The sequence below is a fragment of the Arachis ipaensis genome, chromosome B01 (genome assembly GCF_000816755.2).
Source record: "Arachis ipaensis cultivar K30076 chromosome B01, Araip1.1, whole genome shotgun sequence".
NCBI classification, from domain to species: Eukaryota; Viridiplantae; Streptophyta; class Magnoliopsida; order Fabales; family Fabaceae; genus Arachis; species Arachis ipaensis.
The window spans coordinates 100,762,930-100,778,111 of record NC_029785.2 but is presented as its reverse complement, the minus strand read 5'-3'; the positions used below and the strand labels follow the sequence as shown (position 1 = coordinate 100,778,111).

Below are 15,182 nucleotides of genomic sequence, written 5' to 3'. Positions count from 1 at the left end.
TGAGATTCACACATAATATAAATTATAAAATTAACAATAATTAAATATTCACTTTTTTACTTTATCAATTTACTTTGACAAAATTTTAAGAAGTCAAGAAAGTGAAGAGGTAAAAAAATAATTTGGCTCAAGTTTTTGTTGGAATATTATGAGTTAATTTAGTGTATTTTTTTTACCCCTCTAAAGCCATATGACCTTTTATATATTTACATTTTGTATTCAAAGGGAAGATATCACTTGTCTAATACCATCCTCAATCAAATTCGTAATTTAACTATAAATGAGAAAGAATTATTATATCATTTCAGTATTCTTTTGTCATGAATTGAATTATGAGTTTAACTGAATATAAATTATCAACAAGCGAATGTATTGCTAAAAAAAAAGAGTCTATTTGCGGTTTCCTAACAATCAAAGCCAGACATTCTAATACTCGACTTGCTCACTATCTGAATTAGAAACTAGTTTCTTAAAGCATGATTAGGTATATCTCTAGCTTAAAAACAAGTTAACAACTATCATACCCTAAACCTATCTATGTTATGCGTCCTACACCCTCAAAAGTCAAAACACACTTCCATTCTTCTAGCTCAAGAAGTACCAAGAGCTTGGAGCAACCTCATCACATCCACTGTATCATCTAAGTAGTACTTAGCTTTACTTGGTTTTTGACCAACAGTGCATGAAAAGATTTCTGGTGCTGGCAAAGATGTTCCACCATAAGCTTTGGTTAATAAGCTCTCAAACATGTCTTCATCAGACCTGTCATCCCCAATGCACAATACAAAATCTGGCGATTTCCCATTTTCGGCCATGGAAGAAAGAACCTCCTCTGCAACTAGACCTTTGGTAATCCCCTGCAAATATTAAGATATTTAAGTACAACCATATTCATAGGTTAAGAGATGAAAAAGATTGGTATATACCTGTGGCATTACTTCAATGATATGCTTTCCTTTCTTAACAACTACAGGCTCATTTGCAAGAACACTATCAAGGTGATCTAGCAGCTGCTTGGCTTGCCAAGATCCAAAATCAGGATCCGCGTCGCGATAATGCCATACCAAGGCACTCTCTTTGGTCTCTATATAGGCGCCTTCCGTTGCCTCGGTGTACAATCTCATCACAGGTTCAGCAATGCTTTTCCATACAAAGTTTGTACAAATATGACTCATTTCCCAAGTTGATTCTTGACCCCATCTGCAGAAAAGATCAAACAGAAAAAGAAAAAGCTTCATAATGCAGATACCAAAAGGAATTTTTTGGATGTCATTGATTATAAAATCACTTGCCTCACAAAATAACCATGCTCAGCTGCTATACCAAGATTCTTACACTGATTGAACCATTCACCCAATGTGGTTTTTCCTCTGCCACTTACTATAAACACTGTGTTGTTAGGGTCATTGCAAATGTTATTTAGAATGGCTATGACTTCAGCACTTGGGAGTTTAACAACGGAGGAATGAGGCACAATTGTACCATCATAATCCAGAAAAATTGCCCTGCAACTAGTCCTTTTATATGCTGAGACAATGTTGTAATTCGAAACCTTCCTGAAACTTGGAGAAAGGGACAAGACTCTAAAACTCAGACCAAACCCCATTCCCCAGCAATGATTCCTAAAATGATCCTTACAAGAGTGTTCTAGATGCCGCATAAAACTTCTGCTCCAGTAAGCTAAATCATGAGACTTAACATATCGATAGTGCTTATCATGTCGCAACTGTTGCTCTTCACTTGGCATTTTGATGGCCAAATTCATTGCATCAGCTACACCATTGATGTCCCATGGATTCACCCGGATTGCGCTACTAAGAGATGGCGAGCAGCCCATGAATTCGGAAACTACAAGTGCACTTGTATGTGGAGAATCAGGATCAAGTTCTAGAGCTTCATCCATTTTAGAACTCCCCTGCCTACACACTACATACTCATATGGAATCAAATTCATACCATCTCTTACCGCATTCACAATGCAACAATCTGCCAAAGCAAAGTAAGAAATCTTCTCATACACAGGAATAGGATGATCAATGATGATCACAGGTTGGTAACCGGCAAAACCAAACCTTTTGTTTATCCTATTAGCAGTAATATATGTCTCCTTCTGCGCTTCCTCGACATCTTTGCCGTTACTCCTTGGTGGATTCACAATCTGGACAAGCACAAGTTCACCCTGAAATTCCGGATACTGCTGAAGGAGTTCTTCCATTGCCAAGAGCTTTAGACCGATACCTTTGAATATGTCCATATCATCAACACCAAGAACAAGTTTCTTACCCTTAAATTTCTTGTAGATTTCTCTGGCTTTGACTAAAGAAGAAGAGTGGTCTAATGCAGATTGAAGCCAACCCACATGAATCCCCACTGGCAAACTTTTAATGGATATTATACGGCCAAAGTATTCAAGCTCAATGTAACCCCTTTTAGATTCAGACTTTAAGCCAAGAATTCGACTACAACACGAAAGAAAATGGCGCGCGTAATCAAATGTATGAAAGCCAATTAAATCTGAATTGAGTAATGCTTTCAAAATTTCATCTCTAACAGGTAAAGTCCTATAGATTTCTGATGAAGGAAATGGACTATGAAGGAAGTATCCTAGCTTGATCTTATTACAACGCCTTCGCAGAAATGTTGGAAGAACCATAAGATGATAATCATGAACCCACACATAATCCTGTTCTGGATTAATGACCTCCATGACTTTATCTGCAAAAATCTTGTTAGCAGACACATAAGCATGCCATAAGGATCGATCGAAGCCATTGCGAAAGTCAGCAAACATTGGCAACATGTCATGGAATATAGGCCACAAATGTTGCTTGCAGAATCCATGATAGAATTGTTTCTGTAGTTCTGAAGGAATGAAGGTAGGCACACAATTGAACTCCTCCAACAACTCAACAGAAACATTCTCTTGTTCGCTAGCATCTACATCGGCCTTCAACGATCCCACGTAAAAAACATCGGTTTCAGAAGAGATAGAATCTTTTAACTGCCACAAAATAGAACCTTCATCATAAGTAAAACACCATCTGCCGGTTTTTTTGTCCTTTTCAGCATTGATTGGAAGAAAATTTGCTACTATGATTATCTTTTGGTTGCATTCTGATGAGAAAGCATTTGAATAATCCTCCGCTTCATCATCATCATCATCCCTTCTTTTGCCATCTACATCAGAAAATGTTCTTGGAACTGTCATAACTCGCCGAAGAGCTCGATGAGTTTGAGGGAAATTTAAAACTTCCCTTGGCACCAAGTCCAACAAATTGATGCATGATCTTGCCACCATCCTTTTTTCCAGTTCCAAGTTATTGAGCCTGAAATTTGAAATGTTATCCAAAACTTAAAGAATCTCGAATAAATGAGTAAGGAAGATCAAGCACCTGTGAAGATAGAAGAGAAATAGTTACCACCATAGAGTGAAACAATGCCACAGAAATATATGACACAAGTTAACTACTCAAGCAAAATCCTCTAAATTCAAATACAACTACAGATTAAGAAGCATGTAAATTACACACAAGTATTGCTATATATATATATAACTTGAAATTCATGTAGTTAAATTCATGAAGATCTCTTTACACTTGACATTTTTTCTCTTGCTCATACCACAGTACAATGATATGCAACCAAAGATTAATTTATCAGAAACATAGAAATGAAAAGGTAAAGAAAGAATTTTAGTGGAGATCAAATACCATGAACTCAATTTATGCAGCAACAACACTCCAACTCACATTATGCAGCACTCTAATCCAGAACATCGATTGAATTGCTTATACCGATTTAGCAAGAAACAACATAGTCATATTGTTTTACTTATCCACCCTATATTAGTACAAATACGTTCATTCAAATTGATTTATCAGTCTGCATAAACTGTAAAATATCATTTGTGTTTCCTTGATTCAAACACCCCCCTCCCTTCCTTCTCAACTCATTAGGAAACCTTCACAAATAAATAAATAAACCATGATCGGACTTTCATCAAAATCCTTAACAAATAAATGAACATTAAGAAAAAAAATCTTTGAATTAATGAAATGGACCAAGTGTGCAAGTACAACTAATTTATCCTTATCCAAAAAACAACTCGAAATTTATGTCCCCGTTAAACATATAAGGAAAGCAAAACTATATTCAGCAGAGTGGAATATCAGTATTGCCACCTAGATTCAGCAGCATGTGCCATTATTATTGTTAACAATCTTTGTTTTTCTCATTTTCTCACTGAGCATTGTACTGAAACACGTTTTCCTAACCCCACCAAACACATTAACAACATGCAGAAAGAATAGTTGTAGAAGCCATTTACCTGAGAAGGATCAAACAGATGCAGACAACAAAGGTTGTTTCTTAGAAACTTGTTTCCCTTTGATGGCTGAACAAACAATGCAACTGAGGAAACCAAATATGAATACATATAAGATATAATAAAAAAGGAGAGAAGGAAAAAGAAAGAATCAAATTGAAGGAAGAGTGAAGGAACAATAATGGGGAAAAAACATATCATATTGTCATGAATAATTCAGAACAAAAAAGTGAGTGTTAACATTTTTCTTTTTAAAATAAAAATGAACAAATATTAGATTTGTTTATGGATAAGAAGGATATTATGACTGATGAGAATTGTGGGAGTTATAAAGGGTTATTGGAACCGAATTGGAATGATGATTCATATCTAATCTAATTAGTACTAACAAATTATTAGCAATTAATTCTGTTAACAGAAAATTGAAATAATAAAAAACGTTGGAAACATGTACATATGTTTTATGAGAGTACGTTTGTTTGATCTCACAAACTACTTAGTATAAAGTATAAACTATAAAGTATAAAGTGAATGAAGCAAAGAAACATCGAAGAAAAATCAAGAAATAACAGATAATCCGGATATGAATGTAAGTTACACTACTTTGCTTGATTTACACTCTTATTTGATGCCTACCTACATTACATTGCATTAATACACATAATGTCATAATGAAAAACAGATTGACCTTGTTTTGCCACCAAACTTAGAAAATATATAATTTCATTTTATCCATATATAGATTTCTTTTGGATAAACATATACATATAATTGAAAGAGAGAGAGAGAGAGAGAGAGAGCGCATATCTTGTTTATAATTAAATAATTAATTCAAGGAATGCGGTTAAGTAGAAGAGATATCTTTTATTATTAATCAAGTATTGAAAGTTTGATCTTTTGGGTCAGATATCTATTCATTAAAGTCTTTACAAGCTAACAAACTCGACAAGTGAATACTTCTATAAATATTGTAACATTTCAATCTAGTGAATAAATGTGGAGGAGAGAATGGAGTGATTGAGGGGCAAAAGATTAGGATAATGGAAAAGGATATACATATTATACGGGTATAGAATTAGGGAGTGAGAGTGACCAACACTACACTACTTAAAGCATGTGATGTGGCTGCTCGATCATGTTGGACCTTACCATGATGCCAACCCTGATCTCCCTTTTTCTCTCATTCCCTATCACTAATATGATATCTCGTTTCTTCTTTTTCTTTGGCAGTCACATCCATCCCATATATATATTTTGGTATATTTCAATAAACTTTGATTAAAAACAAAAGAGATGAGACGCAATTCATAATGGGTCACACATTATAGTAAAATTAATCTCATTATAAAAGGCAACATAACCAAGTTTAATAATCTGTTTTTCCAAGTCCAAGTTATGGTGCTAAATAAGCTACATACTTTCTTCAATATCTAGATCTTAAAGGGTTTATAATAATAATAATAATAAAGATGACACGAATACCCCTTCATGGTGGGGTCCTAACTGACCTTTTTTCAGCCAACATCAGCCAACTTTTTTAAAATTACTTTTTTTATCTTAAATCTAAACCTTAAATCATAAACCCTTAACCTTAAATTCTAAATTATAAATGTAAACTCTAAAACTAACTAATATTAACTAAATAAACATTGGTTTCCTATGTTTTTCAGAGATTAAATGTTGGATTTGGGGGACAGAAATAATACATACGCTGCCAGTGGTAACCTGAACCTTAAAATCAAAATCATAATACTCTACACGCTAAGAACAAAAGAGACAATTATTTTAGAGAAATATTGTAGCAAAGGTATATGTAGATGGCGGCGGGACCCTCATTATGTGGTCGTGGAGCCGTGTTTTACGTTAATATGTCTTCCTATCTTAAAGCCAACCGCATAAATGTTTGCCGTAACAACTTGTCTTCTCTAGCAACATTGAAATTTCTTTTACATAAATTTAAAATACTCAAAATTTGAAGAAAAATTGGGAACGAAAAGATACATAAGTGTTTAGAATAATTGCAATAATGATGAGAAACATATTACACAAATCAACTAATTAAAAACATATAAATAAATTTAAAAATTGACTGTTTGTTGTATCAACACGAATAATAGTCTATACGACACTTGTATTATATATGAATGAGTTGTAGAATCACCAATTCATCGTCGTCTTTGAACTAAATTGGGGATGACCTTCAAGAACTCCATTGATCAAGTACAAAGTCCAAAAGATACTTGGACTAGGAGTAGAGAAGATACCTCTTAAGAATCCTCTGCCTCCATTATTTATAGCCTTGTGTTGTTAGAGAAAAAGAAAGATTTCCTGCCGATCCCCTTTTATTTCAGTGGGATATGATCCTGATTTTGGTACATGGCCCCTTTGTTGGGACGAGGCGTGATTTTGCCATTTTGGCCCAGCACCCTATCTTAAGACATTAATAATAAAAATTATTGCATGAAAAATACGATACAAAATATATAGGGTAACAAAATCTACTAATATCTAGTGTATAAGACTATATATTACACTCACATGGGACTATAATCACTATATATTGCTTTTTCTATAGTATATAACTATTAGTGTAGAAACGACACTCTTGAAAAAAACACCAACACTTCTGGCATTTTTAGACTACAAAGGTTAAAGGCTAAGGTTGTTCATTCCAGGTTAAAGATGCCACATGGTTAGGTACTTCCTAGTTAGTAAGACGAAAAAAAAGCATATGTGCTACCGTGACAAAAGAATGACATGTGGGTAAAAGAGCAAGTTACCTATATAAATTATTTAAAAATTAAATTTATCAGATTATAATTTTTTAATACAGCAGAGACAAAATTAAAATTTTTCTATATTTATAGAAATTGCTACAAGGTGTAGTGGTTTTCAATTGAACATAATCTATAGCAGTTTACGTGAAATTTCGTGTAAAATTTTGCTAAACAAAAACCGCGAGTGACTATAGCAGTTTGTGAAAGAATACTGTCTTACATAAAAATTGTCAATATGGATAAATAACTCAAAAAATATAATTTTTTTACGTTCAATTAAAAATCACTACACTCTGTAGCAGTTTTTATAAATATAGAAAAATTGTAATTTTGTCAGCTGTATTAAAAAGTGGTAATCTAGTAAATTTGGTTTCAGATAATTTATTTAAGTAACTTGTCCTCGGTAAAAACTAAAAAGTAAAAGAAAAATGTAACAACTTAGTTAAAAAAATTAAAAAAGGTGAAATTAAAAAAAAAATCACACAAGTAACAACGCTTTCAAGGGCATGTCTTCATTGCCTTGGACCCAAAAGACTGAAAAGTATTTTTAAAAGGCTAAAGCATTTGAAATTCCACTAGACAATAAGGGCTTGAGTTTCTGGCCCAATAAACAGCGTTTGAATGCAAATTGCAATATCTACAGAAGTGTAACTCATGACCAAAAAATGAAAAATACACAGACACTTAATCATTCAAGATAATATAATAATTGTGCAGGAAGTGTTTAGTAGTCTCAACAAAAGAGAGAGAGATGGATCACAGAATTTAGTCATTAAGATAGACATGAATAAGGCGAATTATAGGATAGAGTAGAATTTTAGACTCTTAGAGCCTTTGGGTTTGAGCAGCATTGGGTTGACTTGATGATGGAATGTATTAGGAAAGTGACTTATAGGATATAGATTAATAAAAATGTTTCAAGAAAATTGTGCCTTAGAAGGCCTGAGACAAGGTGATCCTCTTTTTTCCTATTTATTTATTATTACAGTTGAGATTTTTATCATTCTTATGGAATCAGCTTTGTGAGAGAAAAGGATCTTGGGTATTAAGTATTAACATTGCCCGCAATGCACCCACTGACTGTTTGCCCTTTGGAAGTATGGTCTTGATTCAAAAAAGAGTGAATATTGAGAATATTTTAGGAATGACTACTTGTAAGAATCCTGGTAAGTACTTGGGGTTACCCATCCAGTAGGGAAGATCAAAATGCAAACCGTTAAGCTAGATAAAGGATAAAGTTTTTGACTTATTAGATGGATGGAAGAAAAAGCTGCTTAACCAAGCGGGGAAGGAGGTGTTTATTAAAACAGTGGTCGATGCGATCCTAGCTTATGCTATGAATATTGTGAGGTTCCCTAAAGATTTTTGTCAAAGATTGAGTAATAAAGTTGCAAAGTTTTGGTGGACTAGCAATGGAAAGGAGAAAGGGATTTATTAGAAGAGTTGGAGCAAGATTAGCATGAGTAAGAAAGAGGGCAGGTTGGGATTTAAAGATTTTTATGTTCAAAATTTGGCTCATCTGACTAAGCAAACATGGAGGATGTTGGAGAATTCGGATGTTATATGGGTACAAATATTAAAAGCCATTTATTATCCAGACTATAAATTTTGGGTAGCAAAAATTGAAAAGCAAGCATTATGAACTTGAAAAGGTATCATACAAGGAAGGAATTTTCTAAAGAAAAATGGTAGATAGAACATTGAAAATGAAAAAAGAATAAAAAAATGGGATCATAATTGGGTACTAGGAATGGACAAGGCATATGGACAGAGAAGAGATGGTATTAATTTATATAAAAGATCTCCTTATTGAAGGTGTAGGTTGGAATGTGGAGAAAATTAGGGATATGTTTGATCAAGAGAGTATGAAAAGGATTCTCAGAACTCCAGTGACTCTCATCAATAGAAAAGATAAGTTTATATGACCTCATAAAGAGGATGGAATCTATACAGTGAGAACTAGTTACCATGTTGCTAAAAGAACGAGAAGGACAATGACAACCCATCGACTAGCAGCACTAATAGAGAACTTTGAAAGAAAATTTGGGAAATTCAATTACCACAAAAAATCAAAATATTTTTTTTGGAAAGCATCTCATAATATAATTTCTGTTTTTGCTAATTTGCATAAAAAGAAGTTAATAAACTCACCCTTGTATCCTATTTGTGTGCAGGATTTGGAAACTACAGAATATACTTTACTATTGTGCCTATGGACTATAGTATCTTGGTTTGGTGCACAAATACAATGCTGCCCACAGTGCAATCAGTTTCAGCATTCGAAAATTAATTTTTGGGGATCATTGGAAGAATACAAAGATCAGGAGGGGAGGATCAAAATAGTCAGATAAGTAAAATTAGTTTTTTAGTGTGGAAGATATGGAAAACAAGACATCAAGCAACATACCAAAGTCAAGAGGTCAACCCTACAACAACTATTATTAGAGCAGAAATTCTCAGACAGCAAAGACCAGATAACCAATATTGATCAGAACAATAGAAGAACAAGAGTAAGGACAATTACCTGGAGACCATCTCCTACAAATTAGATCAAAGCCAATGTGGATGTAGCGTTTAAAGAACACACAGCATGAAGAGCAATTGCTGTAGCCATTAGGGATCATAGGGGAAGACTTCTCGCTGGTTCTGCAGAAAAAGTAATGACCAATTCAAGTTTAGTTGCAAAAGCTTTAGCAATTAGGAGTGCATTGATATTGGCAAGAAATTTTCAGTTGGAACAAGTAATTGTGGAGAATGATAATAAAAAATTGAGCTAGGCCATTAAATCTAAGAGTCTTATTGCAGAAATTCAACCTATTTTAGAAGACATATGGGAGCTATTGGGAAGCATAAATAATTGTGGTATTACCTGGATTCCCAGAAAAAAAATGTTCTAGCACATGAAGCAGCAAAATTGACATCGTTGGGGGCACCTAGTCATAATTGGGGCACCGATCCTCCGCAACTTATAATCAATGAACTACAAAAGGAAGCACTTGAGAGGAGCATAATTCCATATTTTCAGATATATATATATATAACAAAGAAAAATGATGCAATCATTTTGGATTAGGGGAGACAGTGTATACATCCTTTGACATGCTTCTATAATCATATGTTAATATCGGCAAGAACAAAGTAGATTGTTGACCAACCTCCACGTTTTGTTACCGTTAATGGAGGTAAGCATGAAGCGCGGAAATGGGTGCTGCTTTCAGATCTAAACAACGGGCAAAGTGCAGCTCTGTGAATGGCGTCGCGCTTGATGCGTGAGGAGGAGAGAATTCAGTCAATTGGAAGTGCACTCTTTGGTATAGTGGGTTGAAGTTTCTCGCAATGGCCATGGTGGAGCACTGCATCTCAGTTTGGAGGGAAAGATTGTACGCACCAGAGCCAGATAGAGTCCTAGCAAAGTTGCAGGAGTAGCGTTTTGGAGTGGGTATTGACAGCAACCGATTGCTGCGGCGGTGGGCGGCTGAGGATACCATTCTAATGATGGGAGATGAAGGCGGGGAAGAAGATGAGTTTTCTTTGGTTCAAATAGTTTAAAATGTGGAATTTGGATCTTCTACCTTTTGAATTTTTATTTGGATCTCACCCTTTAATAGTTTCTTTCTTATATTTTCTCTTGATTCCACCTATAAAATGAAACTCAAAATGAAATTCAAAATTTAAAGGATCCAAATTATAAAATGTGATAGTGTTAGGATGGAAAAGGGTCGGGTCTTGGTGTGAGTTTTTTCAGGTCTAAAAGACTCCAATCCAATAAATAAATAAATAAATAAATAAATAAATAAATAATGGTAAATTCTATTCTATCCTTCCTATAATAATATGTACATTACCCTGTGTGATATGTCACTCTCTAATTGGTGGTTATGTTAACTATGGTTAAACTATTGGTAATTAAATTATAGTCCAAAGTGGATAATTGTATAATTTACTAAACTATTAAAAACTCAATTTTTGTTTCTTTCCCAAATCATGCTCCAAAAAAATGAACCCTAAATTTCTGTATCTCCTCTCCCATTCCGTTGCCGTCATTGCCACCCGAGCATAACCGCCTCATTGGGTGCCCCATTCTCTCCGTCTGTCGTACTGTCTCCGTCCTACAAAACGACGTTACTATTGCACATGCTTATGAATTCTCAATTTTAATTTTCATTGTAGTGCCTTGTTAATTGAGTGTCAGCTAGGTTTTGTTCGTTTGTCCCCTTTTTTGAGGCAATTAATTGCGTTGATTGAGAAGGAAGGTATGGCGGCGGGAAAGAATCAACGATGTCTTATGGTGCTAATGCATACAAGGATCTGCGGCATCAACCCAAGAAGGTGGAGGAGGAGGCTGTGGTTTGGGAAAATCTGCCTCCGTTTCCTTTAATTTCAGCGTGGATCTTCCACCGGGTCGCATGCACGCTTTGGAGTTGGATTCCAAGATTCATCTCGTTGGAGGTTTCAAATATTTGTCCGTACTTGATTATTATTGTGATGGTCCTTACTATCCTTCCAAAAAAGTTTACGAACTAGACCTTGACAAGGAGGTGGAGGAGTCAAATCCAATAGATGATTTTCCAAAGTTATTGATACCGGGTTCTATGCTCTTTACAAAATCTGAAGTGTTTGTTATTTTATAAGAATGTGTGGTCTCGACCATCTCGTACATGAGGCTGGTCCTCCGAATTTTTGGGTTCTACGCGCTGCGACCAAGGTTTGGGCCCCTGATCATCCTGACCAACACTCACATTCCTTACTTGATCACATGTATTTCTATGGTAAGCTATACCTCCAAATCTGTTTTGAAGATGGAAGAGTTTTCGTTTACTCTTATGACACCCATAACTCACATTGGACCAATGAGGGTGGCATAGTTTTACGCGTTTTTTTTTTTTGTGTCCAAGTGGGTGGCCAGCGTCGGTCCTTTCTTCCAAGTGTGTATACTCCAGGTATTAGGTAATTTCCTGCATCTTCATGTTGTTTACTCCTGAGTATTGTTATTCGTATTGGTATTGCTATTGTTACAGACTTGTTTTATCCTGGCAAATACCTGACACTTTCATGCGAATGCATTGGAGAAAAATACTTGATGTGTGCTTTTGGATGAATTGGGTGTCTGTTATCTTCCAAAGGCTTGAAGGCTGCTTAGATAGAATGCCATCCTTCAATCATGAGGAAAGGTCTGTGCTTGTTGATCTTGATGGCAAAGGCACATTTCTCGTTATGTTACCTGGCTTTGCAAAGGAACGAAGACAGGACCCAGTCCTGTGCGTGTTGGTTCTCCAAGTCATTGTGAAGAAGGTTGTATCCCATTCCTCTTGGATCCCGCATAGATCTGTGAGGTCCCCAATGGAGTGTGATTTCTTAGATTGGAAGGTCCTTAGCATGAACATGTTCAACATAAATCGTGGCTTCGATGATTGGTTTAGTGTCTCTCTTTTCCCTGGCATCCCCTGCAACAAAGCCATTGCATACGAGGTCCCAAGGGGAGGAAATAGAAAATGCAACCAAATTTGAGTTCCAAACATGCTTGCTTGCTTCAAAGGTAATGCTTGCCTCTCTGCTTTTTGTCATCATTATCTTATGTACCTTAAAGTAAAGTAGCTTTGTTATTTGTTGTTGTCCCATATTGATGTGAGTAAGTTTGTCAATGCATGCCATTCTTGTTTCAATTCATGAATAGAGGAAGGTTCTTCCTGGTGATTTGATTGTTAGTTTGGAATATTGTATAGATTCATGTCAAGGATAACTATGCTAGTTTTCTTAAAATCTCTAATCTATCTTATGTATAGATTATGATGTCAACATAGTAAACTTCTGCCTTTTTGTTCCAATCCAATGGGAAGAGCACTACTTTTTGGATGATGATTTCTTTTATGTTTTTGATTTTCTGTGATTTTCTATAATTTTAATTCTGAACTCTATTCAATTAGTCAGTTTCTGAGTTGTGTTTCTACCTTAGCTTTTTTATTGTTTTCGATCACGGTTGTTGGGATGTAAATGAATTAAAAGGCTATCTTTAATTAATTTTAAGAAGCCATTAATTTGTTCTATTTTATTATATAAATAGAAAAGATCACTCAATTAAAAAATAATAATTTGTTTAAAAGAAAGATTTTTTCAGTATCACATTAATTATGTTGATATGAATAATTACTTTTTAATAAAATACTTGTTTTACAAATTATATTCAAATACTTCTATAATTAATTAATTATATAAAAGTATTTTTTATTAAAAGAAAGAACAACTGGACGGCTGGACACATGAAATGAAAGTATGAAACTAATGCTCCTGAATCCTTACGATGGCAATTGGTTTGGCATTTAATTGAATTGGAAAAATAAAATAGAAGAATTTATGTCATAAATTATTAAAAACAGGAGTCACAATTTAATTGATTTTCTATTAATAATATGTGGAGAACTTTTTTTTTTATCCTATAAGGATTTATTAGACTCTTATATTCGGCAGAATTATGTACCGAGTACATTATATTAATACAACAAACAAGCAAGTTAAAAAGAATTTAATACTTGATCTTGGTACGAATGTTTTAATTTTATTGTTGTGTCTGAAGAAGAATAATTATACTAATTTAATATATTCGAAAGACACCTTAGTATAATATTAACGATCTAATTAAGATGATTTTCAGTAAATTCCTATTTACGCCGGAATGATGCCCCTTTGACTATACAATAATATATAACACTCAACATGTTTGGAAGCAATGAAAAACGTTCTTTTATTGATATTATTGCCAGTATTTAATATTGAATTATTCATAGCATTATTATACTCTCCCTATTCTCTTCACTTGTTTTTTCCACCAAATTATTTTAGGATAACAAATTAGTTAAAAATCTTTTATTTTATTAGCCTAGTTGCTCTTTTGATTTTGGAAAAAAATATTTATTAATATACTTTTTTTTCTATGATCGTCACTCTGTAATAAAACTTAGCTAATAATTAAGGCTCATAACAAAAATAAATAATCTATTTACGGAAAAGCTTTTCTCCCATCAAACATTAATATATTTTTAACATCTAATTAGATGAGATAATTATTCAATTAAAAAATGAAAATTTGTTACTTTTTGTTTTTCTATAATTAGAGTTGTCTACTTCTATCCCTTTATTATTTAAATCTAACTGAATCTTTATCTTCAAAAATAAAAAAAAAAGTCCTATCCAATAAAAATGTATTGACCTTATTTAAAAATAATATAAAAAGATTTTTTTTTATTCTTAAGATTTTTTTTATTCTTAAGATTTTTTTTATCATAAACTTGTCAAATAAAGAATAAATGACATTATACTGCAATTTATATGGATTTATATGTAGACTCCACGAATTAAAAAATTAAAACAATAAACTGCTAGTTTGAACCATGAAGGCCAAGTACGGCATGAGTATGAAAATTTACAAGAACATTTTCAAGAAATTCACAATATGGCTTCAAAAGGCTAAGTATGCAAATTAATTAGAAAAATACCAGCATTGAACCATGTATGTTTTCATGCACAATTTATTGATTCTTTTTTAGTTCGGTGTAAGAGTCCACTCGATTTCAACTAATTTGATTTGAGGTACAACTTGCTATGAGATAAATTTCTTCGAAACCTGTTTTTCACTTTTTATTTTTCCATCAATAAGACTCAAGAATTATTTATACAAAAATAAATGACAAAGCAATTTCCTTATTCATATGCATTAGTATACTTGTTTTTTCATGTCAAAATTGAACAAATGGTACCTTCCAATGTACAGAGTATCACCAATGAACACAACTCCCATGGCAGTAACAATAACAAATGAGTGGCCTGAATGTTGCTACATACACTATTAAAGGCATTAAAATTAAAAACAAAAAAAGAAAAAGAAAAAAAATTCTTTACTAACTACCTTGCTTGAAAGATATCAAGTTTGGAATCATAGCTAAATAAGACATGCAGATTATCGACCCCTGGGGAAAAAAATGCATAGCATTAGATCAAACCCTTTACCATTAGCCAAAAACTATATACATAACCTGATTATTAAGATGAACGACTCTTCTCTGATTCATAAAGAACATAACACTGCT

General features: G+C 33.7%; 1 protein-coding gene and 1 long non-coding RNA gene across 5 annotated transcripts; both read right to left on the bottom strand.

Moving 5' to 3' along the window:
• On the bottom strand, positions 324–5,189 carry LOC107632363 (probable alpha,alpha-trehalose-phosphate synthase [UDP-forming] 9). Of its 3 annotated transcripts, none has more exons than XM_021122865.1 (4): positions 4,328–5,189; positions 1,293–3,392; positions 927–1,200; positions 324–857 (listed from the first exon to the last, which is right to left on the bottom strand). In XM_021122865.1, the coding sequence occupies exons 2-4, from the start codon at positions 3,296–3,298 to the stop codon at positions 591–593; spliced, it is 2,547 nt and encodes an 848-aa protein (XP_020978524.1). In that variant the 5' UTR covers positions 3,299–3,392; positions 4,328–5,189; the 3' UTR covers positions 324–590. The 3 variants fall into 3 exon arrangements, with proteins under 3 accessions (XP_020978524.1, XP_020978528.1, XP_016191540.1); XM_021122869.1 differs by having other exon boundaries at positions 1,293–3,326; XM_016336054.2 differs by having other exon boundaries at positions 1,293–5,189.
• Positions 6,244–10,663, bottom strand: LOC110271405. 2 transcript variants are annotated; one of them, XR_002362119.1, is made up of 4 exons: positions 10,257–10,663; positions 9,971–10,081; positions 9,626–9,747; positions 6,244–6,751 (listed from the first exon to the last, which is right to left on the bottom strand). It is a non-coding gene; the product is annotated as an uncharacterized LOC110271405 (long non-coding RNA). The 2 variants fall into 2 exon arrangements; XR_002362118.1 differs by having other exon boundaries at positions 6,245–6,755.

What these genes read in the sequence shown, in the direction of transcription:
- LOC107632363 (XM_016336054.2), bottom strand. Translation starts at nt 3,298, where the DNA reads ATGGTGGCAAGATCATGCATCAATTTGTTGGACTTGGTGCCAAGGGAA. An exon ending in GAGCATGGTTATTTTGTGAG is followed by an intron (nt 1,201 to 1,292) that starts GCAAGTGATTTT and finishes TCTTTTCTGCAG; the next exon opens with ATGGGGTCAAGAATCAACTT. An exon ending in TCATTGAAGTAATGCCACAG is followed by an intron (nt 858 to 926) that starts GTATATACCAAT and finishes TAATATTTGCAG; the next exon opens with GGGATTACCAAAGGTCTAGT.